The 15,583-nt window shown below is 53.1% G+C and overlaps 1 gene segment (V, D, J or C); it reads right to left on the bottom strand.

The window, feature by feature from the left end:
• Nucleotides 1-3,345: 3,345 nt before the first annotated feature.
• On the bottom strand, nt 3,346-3,816 carry LOC132251335 (immunoglobulin heavy variable 4-59-like; the record flags this gene model as incomplete). The annotated part of the segment is given in 2 exon segments: nt 3,346-3,644; nt 3,732-3,816. Coding segments are annotated over 2 exon segments (345 nt in total), but the record flags the coding sequence as incomplete, so codon positions are not given.
• Between the last annotated feature and the right edge of the window lie 11,767 nt (nt 3,817-15,583).

Genomic DNA, 15,583 nt, shown 5'->3' with positions numbered 1-15,583 from the left:
ATTTCGTAACCTGGTCATAGAAAGAGACTAGGTTGGTCAGGCACGATCTGCCCGCCACAAACCCGTGCTGGTTTCCCCTCAGCATAATTTGTCCTGCCAGGCTCTCACAAATGTGAGCATTGATAATTTTTTCAAATACTTTACCAAGGATGGAGGTGAGACTGACTGGCCTATAGTTGCCCGGGTCCTCCTTCCTCCCCTTTTTGAAAATGGGGACCACGTTAGCCCTTTTCCAGTCCTCCGGGACTTGGCCTGTGCGCCATGAGCGTTTGAATATTCCCGCCAGTGGCTCTGCAATGACGTCGGCCAGTGCCTTCAGCACCCTCGGATGGAGCCCATCCGGGCCTGCCGACTTAAAGGCATCCAGTTCTTCCAAGTGACTCTGCACCACCTCAGGGTCTACGCACGGAAACCAGGTTGCTTTTTATGACCAAGTAAGTAAATTCTTGCATGATGGTGTCGCTGTGGACGTAGTCTTTCTACACTTCTAGAAGGCCTTTCACACTGTCTCTCACCCCATCCTCATCAATAAATTAAGTGACTCTGGCACTGATGCCTACACAGTTGGATAGGTCAAAAATTGGCTGATGGGGCGCACCCAGAGAGTAGTGATGGATGGGTTGTACTCAACCTGGCGAGATGTGAGCAGTGAGGTACCCCAGGGCTTGGTCCTCAGGCCTGCACTAGTTAACATCTTCATCAGCACCTTGGATGAGGGGGTGGAAAGCACGCTGTCCAAGTTTGCCTATGATACTAAAATGGGTCAGCTGCCTGCTGAGGGGAGAGGCTGAGAGTCCCCAGGCTTCTCCCTAGAGAGAGCTGGGAGAGCAGCCCCTGCCCTTGCCCTCCCATCAGGACTAGCTCCAGTGCTGAGTGTGGTGACCAGTGCACCCAGTAACCCCATGCAGAGGAATGTGTGACTGGTGCAGTCAAAGTGTTAACTCTTGACACCACCAGGTGGGCTCCCTCCAGCACTGGGCCTGGCCTTGTGCTGCTCTGGTCCCTGCAGCCTCCTGTGGCACAGGGCACAAGTGGAGTTTGTGCTCAGGGTTTTTTGCATTAGCTCTAATAGGATTTGCTTCACTGTGTGTCTAGCACAGTAATACCGGGTGGTGCAGACTGTCTTGGACTGACGGGACCTGACCCGATCACCACATGTGCTGAGCCCCTGCTGGGAGGTTTCTGGGCATCCAGCAACTGCGAAGGTCTAGTGCTGAGCTCTCCTGGGTGGGTTTCCTCAAGCTCTGAGGTGAGATCAGCTCAGTTCTCATGAGTCAATGAAATTAGCAGTCCCAGCTCCTTGGAGGGCAGATGAATGAGATCTGTGGGCACGGGAGGGTGTAGATACCTGAGAACTGATGTAGAAGTGCCGATTCCTCTGGGTGCCCTTTGGCCCTCACAGAGCTCCACTTCTGGGGGGCAATCTGACTGCCTGCAATCACGTCTTAGTGTCCTTGCTTATTCATTGCTTCTTCCATCGTTCAAAGTCCTTCCCTTCTTTGGTGTTGCAGTCAGGGACAGGGACATTTGACTCTTCACTTGTATCATTATCATTATACCAGGTTGTACCGGTAATTCCTCTCTTCAAATGTCCTGTTATGACTTGACGTAGGTTATGTCACCCAGGAAAAAGAGCTCAGATTGGACTCTCAAACTATCTGATGTGGTGGACCGGCAATTTTTTTTCCAGTGGGGCAGGGACCGGTGCCCGGGTCAGCCGGTGGCAGCAATGCGTGTAACAGCGCTACACAAATGCAGGACCACCTGTTTCTTTCTCTTTCCTCACCTCACACGACGTGACGTCACCTGGAGTGTGGGAACGTACGTACTGTGGCGCTAGGACATACCAATGTTACGCTTCTGAAAATATATTTCTTTCTTTCCTGGCAAATTGCTGTGGACCAGGGACTGGAGGTTAAGGCTGCCTTTATCCCTTACAATAAAGTAAATGAAAGTAAATGAATTTCACTTGTGCTTCAATGAGTAATTGAAGTTTGCCCCCAGCCATTGCTGCTAAAAGTCTGCGGGCTCCCACCTGATGCTGCAGCTCCCAGCTTGAGAGCACACAGCCCCCGTGTCCCAGTGTCCCAGTGTCGAGTGCCCTGAGCTCTCTGCCCTCCAGCCCCAGGGACGATGGGCCCATGGCTCAGCTTTGATCTCATGGCAGCAGCTGTACAAGGTATTTTCTACCTGTAACTCCAAGAGGTGGCCTTAAATCCTTCATTTTGGAAATCGGTTCAGGCTGACACATGGTTGTAAAGGAGAAACCTAAAATAAAATACAGCAAAACCAACAGTGTTTAAAGCACTTAAAGGGGAAGTCACTTAGTTTTGGGACACTTCTATTTTAGAACAAAAGTAGAATCTCATTTGGGTTTACACTGTTTGAGTTTGTTTGGAAGGTTAAAGATTATAAGGGACATAACACTTACCTCTACTGGAGAAGGCATTAATCAGTAGGTTGGGAAACAGGCTTCTGTCAGTTCAGCCAAATCAGGCAATGCTGAGACCTAAGAATCAATGTATAAAAAATACATTGACACCTAATAAATGAACTGTAGCACAAAGAACACCCGGTGAGTTCTCATTTCTGGTTTAATACAAAGTAACCCCCCCCCCCCCTTTTTTTTTCTTTTTTTGAGAAAGGTCAAAAACTCAATAGGAAAGACCAGTACTCCATCGCTTAATGGTTACATCCACCCAGATGAACTCTTTTACAACAAGACGTGAGAGGCAAGACTCAGGGTCACCAGTGAAAGAAAGAAATGAGGAATGATCTGGTAATTTGAGACGTAATATACTCAACTGTGATTTATATACGCCAAGAGATTAGAGTGAATACTCCACAAAACCACAAACTGTGCGGGAAAAAAGAAGTTGTAGAGGAGAACCTGGGGACCTCCTCTCCAGCATTTTGGAAATGCTTTGGTGAATGCAATTGCAGAAAAGACGTGTGTTTTGAATTGAGGAGTATTGTGCTGGTGGCCCTTTGGGCAGGCAGGGCCAGGCAGTGAGGAGGAGCCCCACTGCCATACCCATCCATGCTGACAAGGCCCCAAATGCTGTGTGATGAAGCCTTCTTGAGACTTGTACTGCTTGATAACCTCTGTCTTGTCAAATGCCCAGCGAAGCTCTCAGGCCTTTGCTGTCTGGAATGATATAAGTCCAAATATAACAACCCTCAGATAGCCAAGGATCATCCTATTAGAGTTTCCCTGCATGTGTGTGAGGTTTTCAGGTGGAAACTTCCTTGTCTGGGCTGTTGTAATTTTGCTACATTAAGAAGAACAGGCTTCCCCTTTTTGTGCAGCCCCTGCTCTGCTCTGTGTCACTGTGTCACTGCACAGTAATACGTGGCGGTGTCTGCGGCTGTCAGAGAGCGCAGCTGCAGGGAGAACTGGCTCTTGGAGTTGTCCTTGGAAATGGTGATGCGGCTCTTGAGGGATGGATTGTAGCTTGTGCTACCACTGCTTCCAACTATGTACCCCATCCACTCCAGCCCTTTCCCAGGAGGCTGCCGGATCCAGCTCCAATAGTTATAACTGCTGATGGAGGAACCTGTGACAGTGCAGGTTAGGGTGAGGGTCTCTGCAGGCTTCACCACCCCTGGGCCAGACTCAACCAGCTGCACATCAGAGAGCACACCTAAAGGAAAAAGAAAGTAGGTAAAAAATAAGGTCCACGGAGAAACCCCAGAGCCCTGGATTCCCCTGAGCCTTCCTCATAACCTACACTGGGGAGTAGAGAGAAGGAACAGGAATAGGAATAAGGAGTTCATTGCTGCTGCCCTATAACAAGGGAGACTCAGCAGGCAGCAAAGGGCTGGGTACAGACTGAGGCTCCTGGATACAGGATCTCTATTTAACCAGTAGCCCTGGGCAGGGATTTGCATGCTGCTCCCAGGAGGGTATAAGCAGCCCCAGGCTGGGAGCGCTCAGCACAGGGCCCTGCTCTCTCTGCATGGGGCTCAGTCTCTGGCACAGGGGAGACACTGGGGTCAGCAACAGCAGAGGGAAAGTACTAATAGACACTTGGCATTAAACTGAGCAAATGATGGAAATGGGGGAAAATGCAGCATACAAATTGTTCCTGTCCTCACATTCACAACTGGTCCTTTATGTTTTATCCTTTATGGCCATCTGTGCCCGTGGTGCCCAGCATTTTTAGCATCTAGGCTAGATGGCCAGTGCAGGGGACCTGATTCTGTGCCCAGGACAGGGGAAGTGAGCCCCATCCAGCTGCGTAGCACAGGGCAGTGGGCAACCTGGCTCCAATCCTGCCATGTAGGGGAAGGGGTCTTGGCCGAGCCCCAGCCCATACCTGCAAGGGGTGGATGGGGAGCATGGCTGACCCAGCTACTTATTTTTTTCTTTCAAAAATATTTATTTCTATATATATAGAAATATATATCCAGTGGAGAGGGGTACGGCATAGACGTTTTTAGGATTAGCCCCTCTGAGGAGGGCAGTGAGTGGCGGTACGGGTATTGGGATAGGTGTGCGGTCGCATGATGCAAACTGTGTAATGGGTTTCTAGTCTGCCTGTGCGAGTCGGCAGCGATCTGATCCGGCTTTGGATCCGCCCACTTTGGATGGCCACGATCCGGTCCAAACCAGAGTTCCCCCCAAACCGGTGCAGTGATCTTATTGAAACTTGGCAGGCTTTGTGGCCTCAGTAAGAGTTACCAGCCCTGCAGTTTTCACCCTACTGTGTTATAACACATAGACCTGACAGGAGTTTTGCTTCCAAGAACTTGGGGTGATGTTACCCCCAAACCGCTGGACTGATCTTCTTGAAACTTGGGAGGCTTCATCCATTCTGCAGAGTCTACCATCCCTCATTGCTTCCCCATTATACCCTATGGCCGGGTCTCCAAGGGAACTCCGAAGCTCTTCGGGAAGCCAAACGAGGCAGCGCTTCGACCCGGATGTGCTGTTTCAGACCCTAAAGTGTGGGAAGCTTCTCCAGATCCAAATCTCTGTCCGAAGTCTCGCACAGCCCCAGTTTTTAGTGTGCTTTCAGTTGCCGAGTAAACTACAAGGGCCACTTGGCAGAGTGTTGGAGGTGGAGATTATATATGTATATCGATATATACAGTACAGTCGTGTCATACATACATTTAACTTGCGCAAATTCAACTGTATGCGGGGGGTGGGGGGAGCAGGGGCTTGAGTTTGCGGCGGCCGCGGGAGGTTTTGGCAGCTCCCCCCCCCCACCCCACGCTGCGCTGCTGCTGCCGGCCGTACATCTCCAAGCACGGCTCTGCAGCAGCGGCGGGAGGTTTTGGAGGCAGAGGCAGTTGTCTACGCGATTTTCACCTTACGCGGTGACCTCAGAACCTCACCCCTGCTTAAGATGCGGCATGCCTGTAGATATCAGTATAACTATATATCTATATCTGTATATCTGAGCAGACATAGGAGGTGCCAGGGTCTGAGCACTCAGTACATGGTGATGTCCCTTTGGGGTAGCCGAGCACTTTGCTGTATCAACTCCAGATGCAGAGGAAACAGTCTCTGATGGGAGTGGGGGCAGCTGTGATGTAGGAGCAGGGAGAAGGGATCAAAAGTAGCTACAGAGCTGGAGCAGTTTGGTTGAAGAGAGGACCTGAGTGTGTCCCAGAACAGCCCCATGCAAGGGCGATCAGGGGCCTTGTTCCCTGTGCAGCTGAGGGAATGGGGAAGAGAGCCCAGGGGGGTCAGGCTGAGCCTGGCTCTCTGCTGTGCATTATTTCCATGGGATTTGGGGTTGAGCACAGCAATGGGGGTGTTTTCCCCATGCCCATTTGCTGCGGGGTTTGTGTCTCCTTGGAGTGCAGAGCCGGGAGCTCAGCAGTGCAGCGCTGCAGTGACTAGCGCTCTGCTCTGGGTGCTCAGGGGTCTCTGCCCCTCATCCCTGCCTCGGGGAGTGCATGCTAGAGTGACTGTCCAGGCCTGGCTCTGTGCTGTGGCTGGGTCAGCCAAGGTCTGGGTCATTGCCCATGTGGGGAAAAGGGCAGGTGGGGTGTTTAGGAGCCTGGCAATCAAACTGAGGCTGTATGGTGAGACAGGGCCTATGCCTGCTGGTGCACTGGCCTCTCTCTGTGGGGTGGCCCGTGCGTGGGGTGGTTGCTGCCCTCGGTGTCTGAATCTCTCCATCTTAGGCTGAGTCTCTCCAGAGCTGGCCTGAGGGGCAACAGCATCCATGGTACTGTCTGTCCCTGCCCCAGGGAGCCCTTGCCCCAGGTGGAGCAGGAAGCAGGCAGGTTGCAGGATACTGAGGGTCTGTGGACTTCCCTGCACAGGCCCTGCCGAGCTGGGGGAAGCTCTCTTCCTTGTGGGGTGGGGGTCTCCAGCTGTGGGGAGCTCAGCTGCAGGGGCTTGGCTGCTGTGAGTGTCTCCAGAGGAGGGGCATGGCCCTGGAGAGACCAAGGGGACAACTTCCACCATCGTATGTGTCAACCTGACTCACCCTCCTGTGCTCTGATGGGGACTAGACAGCTCGGAGCACAACAGGCTGTAAGGGTTAATAAGGGGCCTAACTGCAGTCAGCAGTCCAGCAGTCCCAGGTGCTCAAGCAGGCCAGTCCTGGGGATGCGGTGTGGAAGATGTTGTCCGCTCTGGTCAGCATCCGGCCCTGTAGCTGAAAGCAGCTGTGGAAGGAGCAATCTGGAGAGGAAGGTGTCCAGCTGGGAGGGAAGATGCATCTCTACCCCATTCCCTGGGCTCTAGGTTGGGCCTCAGAAATCAAATCCTGGAGTGACATTTCCCTAGAGATCCAGACAGCCCCAGGCCTGAGGCTTGGAGATAGCTCTGCATGTCCCTCTGGCCCCTGTTCTCCCTGCTGGAGCTGGCAGCTGCCTTGGTGCATGTGCATGGGCTGGTGTCAGGGGCTGGGGCTGGCAGTGCAGTGCCCATGGAGTCTGTGTGCAGGGCTGGGGCCTGTATGTAATATTTTTTGGGGAAAAAAAAAGAAATCAGAAGGCTTACCAAAGATTTGGAAACATGTGAAGCCCAGGTGCGGTGGCGGATGTTTGCTGGTAGTAGGCTCACTTATGATTCTTCACTGAGTCATGGATTTGGAATTAATTTGGCTTGGAACAGAAAAAAATAATTCTTTACAAAAAAAAGGAGGGTGGGGGCAGCTGTCCCAGGTGTGGTTTCTAACATCAAGAAAGTTGGTGTGACTATAGGAGTGTTGTAGCGAGACTGTCCTAGCAGGCAGTGACTGTTGAGCCTGTGCTGGAAGTCAGCAGGTGAGTGCAGGGCTTCAGTCCAGATGGGGTCAATGCTCTTTCCATAATGCAGGGTCGGGCGTGCGGAGAGTCCCTCTCCCAGGTGGCTCTTCCAGGAGTCAGCACACTGCGGGCATCTTAGTGCCCAGAGCTGTTGTGCCCCTGGTTTGGAGGTGGTCATGGTTGTGAAAAGCAAAGGGCAATGTGCTGTGCCCCTGGTGCCCAGGGGATTCTTTGAGTAGTCCTAGGAAAACCGCAGTGTGTGACCATGTCTGACTGCCAGTCAATCGGTTGCACCCTTGGCAGTTATCCTGCTCCTTCTCTCTATGCTGCTGTACCTTTAGTGAGGAAGGAGGTCCCAAGCAGCATCCCCAAAGCTGTCAGGCAATCCAGAAGCTTCCCGATCACAGGCGCTTATTCTCATGGGGGACTTCAATCACCCTGGCATCTGCTAGAAGTGCAATACAGCGGTATGCAGGCACTCCAGGAAGGTTTTGGAGAGTATTGGGGGTGACTTTCTGGTGCAAGTGCTGGAGTGGCCAACTACAAGCCATGCTCTTCTTGACCTGCAGCTCACAAACACAGCAGAATTGGTGGGGAATGTAATAGCGGGTGGCAATGTGGGCAGCGTTGACCACGAGCTGATTTGAGTTGAAGAACTTGAGGATCCCAACACACAAGCACAGATGTTCCCACAGGCATGTGCCCCTGCCTGTGATCTTGGGACTCGTGTCCAATGTGTTGGAGAAGCCTTGACAATCCCAGCTGTGGGGAAGAGGTAGGCAAGGCACTTAGCAGGCATTGAGCACAAAGGTATGTTCCCAGTTATTAAGCAAGGACAGTCTGTTTTCACATGCACATTTTCCCCGGGGGCATTTGGTGCCCGGGCTCATCTGCCCCACGCGCTGGCACACACGTGCAGGATCCATGGATTGTGATGGTTTTTCCTGGGACTGTTATAAACAGTGCAGAGGGGTGAGAAATAACTCTGTGCTATCAGGTGGCCTTTGCCCAGCCCCAGAGGCAGTAAATTGTCTCTACAGGTGCCCCTGGGCAGGGAGAGACAGGGGATTTCTTATCAAGATGCTTGGCTTGAGACCAGTTCTTTCCTCTGAAGAAAGAGACTCTCTTTGCTCTGATGCTCTGTGCATTCAGCCCCACAGGCAGTGCTGGCCCTCCTTGACCTGCCTGGGTCTGGGCAGGCAGCACCAGGGCCCCCATCCTGCCCTGGATTGGACTTCCTCCAGCTTCCACCTGTCTGTGATCATCTCAGCTCAGCCGCTCTGGGAAATACCGGCCGTGTCCCAGCTCTCCCTGAACAGTCTCTCTGTTCTGCCTGGAGCGTGGGAAGGACCCTTATGGGGATGGGCTATGGGGGTTGCACCAGGGTCTCTGTGGCAAGGCAGTGGCTTCCCTGGGGCAAGGAAGAGGTCAAGGAGGAGCTGTGGAGCAGGGGACTCTGCCTATTGCATCTGTGAGCAGCCGCAGGTGTGGAAGGAGGACGAAAGGAGGAAAGCAGCTGGGAGGGGCCAGGCAAGGCTGGAGGAAGGTGTGGTTTTCCTGGAGCAAGGGGCTGCCCAGTGCGGGGTGGGTGGGGGATTTGCCCTGGAAAGAGGGTGAAGGTGGGTCAGTACTGGGGCTGTGTAGGAGCTGCTTGGGGGCTGTGCAGAAGGTGCCTGGTGCTGCCTCAGGCCCACAGCTGTGGCTTCCCTTGCACGTGCCTGGTGCAGGTGAGTGGCAGGTGCTGGAGGGGATGGAAGGACCTGGGAGGGACAGGGGAGCAGCTGGGGAGGCCTAGGTGTCTGGGGACATCCTCTCACTGTCTCTGGGCTTTATCTTCTCACCTCTCTGCCCACAGGTACTGACAGCCCTGGTGACTGGGCTGGGCCTTTGCAGAGCTGGTGACCTCCCTGAGTGCAGCCCTCCAGGTCTGGAGCTACTCGTGGTAAGTGCTGTGTGTGCCTGGACCTGGCCTCCTCTGCTCCTTTCAGTGCCTGTTCCCACCCATTGAAGGAGGTGAACACAAACCATCCTTTTATCTGGCATTAAGCTCAGGCTTTGCCTGCTTCTCTTCTACACCTGGCTAAGTGCATTGTGTGCCCAGAAGTTAATCTGACATCTCTCTAATTTGTGTAGTTTATTAAGTAAAAGGTGTTGCCACGAATCCTGGCCTGTCACATGCCCTGGACCATCTCCCCTAGAACTTGTATTCCTGCAAGAAGGACAGGCAGAGCAGTGAGCCCTGATGGAGACCAGGGCAGGACACCTGGGGTCAGTTCTGAATATCAGAGATTTTGACCCTGTGGCCACTTTCAAGCCTTCCCCAAATTTAATCCTGGTTGGTTTCTGTGATATAAAAGGCTTGATGTGTCTGACCCAGCAGGCAGAGCCTGGGGCTGGCAGCTGCTGCCTCTGCTGCTCACACAGGCAGGCGGGTCATGGTTTTTGTGCAGGCTCCCATGGGTTTTCATTCACTGCATCTCTGGCATAGTAATATTGGGCTGTGTCTGCAGGCTGGAGCCCGGTCAGACACAGGTGCACTTGGCTGCTGGAGGTGTCTCTGGTGATGGTGAGGCAACTTTGGAGAACACTGTTATAGTAGGTGCTTGTAGCACACCAGATAGCTCCAACCCACTGCAGCCCTTCTCCTGCTGCCTGCCGAGCCCAGCTCACAGCATTTTTGCATTTCTCTCTTTCTCAGGCAGGTTGTGGCCCACGTGGTGCCTGTGGCTCAGCAGGGAGTTTGCTTCTGCTATGGTGTTGGATGAGGTTTGGGGGCTGTTTGAAACCCAAGAGCTGGAGCTGGACATATTGCTCTTAGGCTGACCCCCTCCGAGTACAGGCTGTGTGCGGGTGCCCCTTGTTCTCAGTGCTGTGTGGGAGGATGGGTGACAGCCAAGCGGGGCAAGCAGGGACAGTTTCTCTTCAGGTTGCACTTCAGGCTGCCAGACCCAGTGCCAACCACAGCTGCTGTCAGTAATGGAGACACCAGAGACATCTCAGGTCAGGGGGAAGGCCTGTCCAGGCTTCACTGCTCTTGGGCCAGATGTGACCAGTGTCACTGCAGAGACAGCAACTGGGATGAAAATAAGGCCTGGAGAGAGTTAGCTACTAACATATCCATTTCTCTGCTGTTTTTCTTGCCTTTTGCCCGAAGGGCACTTGCAGGTTAGAGAACAGGGAAAGGAGCAGCAGGCGAGTCTCCATCCTGGGCTTCAGAAGAAATGAATCTCGCAGGAGGAGGCAGGAGGAGGCAGCGTCCGGGCTGGCCTTGGACTGAGGCTCCCGAACTTGGGACCCATATTTAAGCAGGCCGGCTGAGAGGGGGCATTTGCATGAGGGTCTCCAGGAGGCTACGAAAAGGGCCAGGCTAGGAGTGGGGTATCCCCAGGGGGGACCAGTGGCATCTGGCTTTGAGTCCTTTGGATATAGGTGCCCTGGAAACCTGCTGAACAGGGACACTATTCAGTTAGCCCAGGAAGCAGCAGGGGCCAGCCCCTCGGTGGGCATGTGGGGCTGGGTGTGCAGGGGCTCCAACAAAGGCTGCATCGGCAATGCTTTCACAGAGACCAGCCCTTGCTTGGACATAAGGATTCAACCACGTGAGGAAATCTGTTGCACATGATGATGGGCCCAGTAATGGGACCAAGCTGGGCTATTCCATGTGGGGAAGGTGGCTGAATCCACTGCTCCCTCTTGAAATCTCTTCTCTGCTGAAGAGACCATAAAGGATCTGCCCGGGATTTCCTGGGGACAGGAGTGATATTTGTAGAGCTGGCCCGGGGGACAGTTTTTGTCAGGGCTGATGGAATTGAAAGGAGCCTTGTGAGTGTGATTTGCTCTCCCATGGGCCGTGCATCTTCTCCTGTCTCTGTGCAGGGCTGTGCTGTGTGAAGGGGCTGCCCCCACCTAGCACCTTTAAAAGGGAGTTCTGAGCTGGGTTTTTATATCGCCTTAAATTGGGTTTGAATCACTGTACCTGGCACAGTTATATGTGTTGTGTCCTCCAGTTTTGGGTTGCTCATCTGCAGGTGCAGCAGGCTCTGGGAGATGTCCTGGGAGACGGTAAATCACCTGTTCACAGCCAAGGAGGGCCACTAGCTGGATCCAGTATTCCTCATCTCAGCCCCCCAGCCCAGCCCCTTCCCAGGAGCCTGCTGGACCTAGACAATGTAGCAGTCCATGAAAGTGAACTCAAAGGATCTCCAGGAGACATGCAGAGACTCTTGATGCTTCCTCCTGTCCCATGCAGACTCCCCCAGCTGCAACTGGAACCAGGCACCTGAGACGCAGGGTAGGATAAAAGGAAATATTATCAGGGCAGCATCTGTGCAATGCTTCCCTCCCTCACCTGTGGGAGGATGAAATACCTTTCAGAGCTGCATCCAGGACAAGAAGTTGGTGCCCAAGTCCCTTCTTTGGTTCTGGGGAAAGCTCTTGGGTGTTGGCAGCTCACTGCATAGACCTGAGGGGCTGTGGCTTGTCTGTGAAGGAGGCGTCTGGGCAGCAAGAAAGAGCAATTTAAACAGGGGAGCCTGCCCCTGATTTGCATCCCCCATGCCTTACCCCAGCCCTGCTGTCTTCTCCTGTGATGGGGACCAGCTGTGCTAAGCACAGACAGCAGGTAATGGACCCTCCTATCCCACCTCTGTGCAACTCCCACTCCAGGCCCCAGGGCCCTGATTGCCCTTTTGCTGAAGGGACCTGTCCCCACCGCTGGCAGAGTAGTGCCTTCTGGTGTGGAGGTGTCTGAGGCCAGGGGGAGGCAGCCTTGTCCCTGTTGGGTGCAGAGGAGCAGAGAGTCAATGCTTGGCTCGCTGGGTGCGGTGAGTCACAGTGGTGCTGAGAGCCAGAGGCAGACTGTGTGTATTTAGGCTTTGGTCAGAGGATAGAGACATAAGGGTCCTAGCACAGGGCAATACCAGCTGTGCCTAATGCCTCCAGGCTGCTGGGAAAGCAAGTCTTGGATGGTTTCTGGAAGGGTCCTGTCCTTGGAGAAATAAGGGTCCTGGAGATGCAAGAGCTCCTTGTCCCAGGGGAGCACTTTTACAAAAGAAATGAGAGGCAAGACTCCAGGTCACCACTGAAAGAAAGAATGAGGAATGATCTGGTAATTCAAGTCCTAATATACTCAACTCTGATTTATATATGCCAAGAGATTAGAGTGAATACTTCACAAACCTTCACACTGTGCAGGAAAAACTGGAGTGGCAGAGAAAAACCTGGGTACTTGTCTTCAAGCATTTTGGAAATGTTTGGTGAGTGCAATTGCAGGAAAGACGTGTTTTTTGACTTCAGTATTGTGCTGGTGGCCCTTTGGGCAGGCAGGGCCAGGCAGTGAGGAGGAGCCCCACTGCAATACCCATCCGTGCTGACAAGGCCCCCAAATGATCCGTAATGAAGTCGTCTTGAGACTTGTACTGCTTGATAACCTCTGTCTTGTCAAATGCCCAGCGAAGATCTCAGGCCTTTGCTGTCTGGAGTGTTGTAAGCCCAACTATAACAACCCTCAGATGGACAAGGATGATCCCGTTAGAGTTTCCCTCCATGTGTGTGAGGTTTTCAGGTGGAAACTTCCTTGTCTGGGCTGTTGTAATTTTGCCACATTAAGAAGAACAGGCTTCCCCTTTTTGTGCAGCCCCTGCTCTGCTCTGTGTCACTGTGTTTCTGGCACAGTAATACGTGGCGGTGTCTGCGGCTGTCAGAGAGCGCAGCTGCAGGGAGAACTGGTTCTTGGAGTTGTCCGAGGAAATGGTGATGCGGCTCTTGAGGGACGGGTTGTAGCTTGTGCTACCACTGCTTGCATATATGTACCCCATCCACTCCAGCCCTTTCCCAGGAGGCTGGCGGATCCAGCTCCAATAGTAACCACTGCTGATGGAGTAGCCTGTGACAGTGCAGGTCAGGTTGAGGGTCTCTGCAAGCTTCACCACCCCTGGGCCAGACTCAACCAGCTGCACAGCAGAGAGCACACCTAAAGAAAAGAGAAAGTAGGTGAAGAAGCAGGTCCAGGGAGGAAGCCCCAGCGCTCTGGCTTCCCACCACCCTTCCCCACAACCTACATGGGAGAGAAGAGAGAAGAAAGAGGAAGAGAAATAAGGAGCTCATTTCTGGTGCCCTATAACAAGGGGGACTCCCAGAAGGCAAGAAGGGGCTGGGCATGGACTGAGGCTTCACGTCCCAGAAGCTGTATTTAAGCAGGAGCCCCTGGCCAGGGATTTGCATGCAGGTGCCAGGAGGGTGTGAGCAGCCCTGGGCTGGGAGTGCTCAGCACAGGGCCCTCCTCTCTCTGCACAGGGCTCTGAGTCTCTGCACAGAAGAAGGTGGTGGGATGAGCACAGACAGAGGGGAAGGGCCGGTGCTTGGATCCATGGCTGAACCAGGCTGTGGGCAGGGACTCTGGCTTCAGTTCCCTGCTCTTCTCCCCCCTCCTGATGACAGGGCACGAGTATCTCAGGGGCCCTTGATCCTCAGCCTTGGTCCATTTGGGCCTTCTCTCCTTAGTTGGCATAAGACATCCCCATTTGTGTGGTGGACAGGAGACGATGGCACCTGGCAAGGATGAGGCCAGATCCCAGCAGGTCACGTTGTGTGCCCGTGTGTCAGTAACCTGAGTTAGGGTATGGGTACTGGGTTTTGTAGTGATTTGGGCACCAGCGATGTTCCCTGAGGTGCCAGTGCTAGCTGGGGGAGCCTGTTCCAGCCCAGCTGCTCCAGCAGGCTGCAGGGAGGCTGTTGGCTGCTCCTGGCAGGCTCCTGCCCTGCAGCTGGGAGAGGAAGCTGAGGGGAGAGGTGTCTGCACTCCCTGGCCTGGGCTCCAGGTTAAGGCCTCAGTACCGAAGCCCTAAAGTAAAACCACATTTGAGAGCCCAACACCTGGGGTTGCGGTACTCGCCATGTCCCTCTCTGACCCCTGAAGGGTTTGGTTGCCTCCCAGGGTAGTGAGAGCCCCTGGTAGCTGAGCCCTGCCTGGCTGCAGGCTGTGGGGCAGGGGCTGTGTCTGCATCCCTAGTGGGGAATGCTTGGGGGAAGGGGACAGGAGGCTGTTTAGGGACCTAGCAAACGCAGTTCAGGGTGTGTGGTGCCGTCCCTTGCTGGTGGGAAGGAGCCGGGGTCCCCGTGTGCTGGTGCAGTGGGACAGGAGCTGCGTGGGGGTGTGGGGGGCGGGGGGTGACAGGTGGGTGGGGGAGGTGCTGCCCCTGGTGGAGGAATCAGCCTGGTTCATCCTGAGTCTCCAGTTCACCTGATGCACTGTGATTGCATAAGTTTAGTCACTGGGTTGTTTGGTTCCGGATCAAGGAGGCAGGGTTGGGTGTAAATCATTGCAAGTTTATTATAGCTTACACACACACACACACCAGTTAACAGAAAGATAAATGCAATAGTCAGATAATGCAGTATTGGGCACTGTGAGAGTATCAGCCACTGGCTGTTTAAAACAACAAATAGACAGACATGGGTTGGCAACTTATCTATAGTCCCTCAATGCTGGGTGCGCGCCAGGTGATCCCAGAGAAGTCGGGCGTCCCCAATTACCACTGTCAGAGGGATTACCGGGGAAGTTCCCTTGATCAGGATCCGATCCTCACTCGCACGGGGAGTCCGGGGTGCGGGCGTGGAACAGCAGTGACCGTTCTGTTCCCTCCTCCCTGTCGGTCACCTGATGCACGCGCTTTTTATACCTAGTCCTACGCTAATCTGTTGGCTTTAGAGCCATGCACAATCTTGTTCTATAGCTGTTACTCTACGGGATAAAAAGGACTTAAGAGTTATTATAAAAGGTTACTCCCCAGACTTGGGTTTATCCAATAATCAAATTACACCGCAGCATCTTCAGGTTTGAAATTAACAGTACTACGCCTAAATCCAACCCCTTTACATCTCTCTGTGGATGGTTTTTTGAGACGTGCTTTGCTGGAACGTGCTGGGTCGGCCAGGCGGTTCAACCCGGTTTTATCATCATCAAGGCTAATTTCTGAGCAAGAAAAAAACGTTAGGTCAGCTAACTTTACAACTATAGCTTTGTCTTTGAGGCCTAGTCAGTTTTACAAAGAGTTACAAGTTACATTTGCAGGTTACAAAAATACAAGCTTTATATTAGACAAAATTTCCAAATGGCTCTAAAAATCACGTATGTATTTCTTATTAATTTCTTTGGTTCTGGCTATCACGATTAGGGAAAAAAAATGTCACTAAGAGGGTAGCAAAACACTGGGACAGGTTACCTGGAAAGGTGGTGGGCTATCCACCCTTTGAGGTTTTTAAGACCGAACTAGACAGAGCTTTGGCTGTGATGATCTAGTTGGGGTTGTTCTTGCTTTGAACAGGGGTTGGACTAGATGAGCTCCTGAGGTCCCTTCCAGACCAAACT

This window comes from Alligator mississippiensis, chromosome 7, assembly GCF_030867095.1.
Source record: "Alligator mississippiensis isolate rAllMis1 chromosome 7, rAllMis1, whole genome shotgun sequence".
NCBI classification, from domain to species: Eukaryota; Metazoa; Chordata; order Crocodylia; family Alligatoridae; genus Alligator; species Alligator mississippiensis.
The sequence above is the reverse complement of the archived record's forward strand: the minus strand, read 5'-3'. Positions and strand labels throughout refer to the sequence as shown.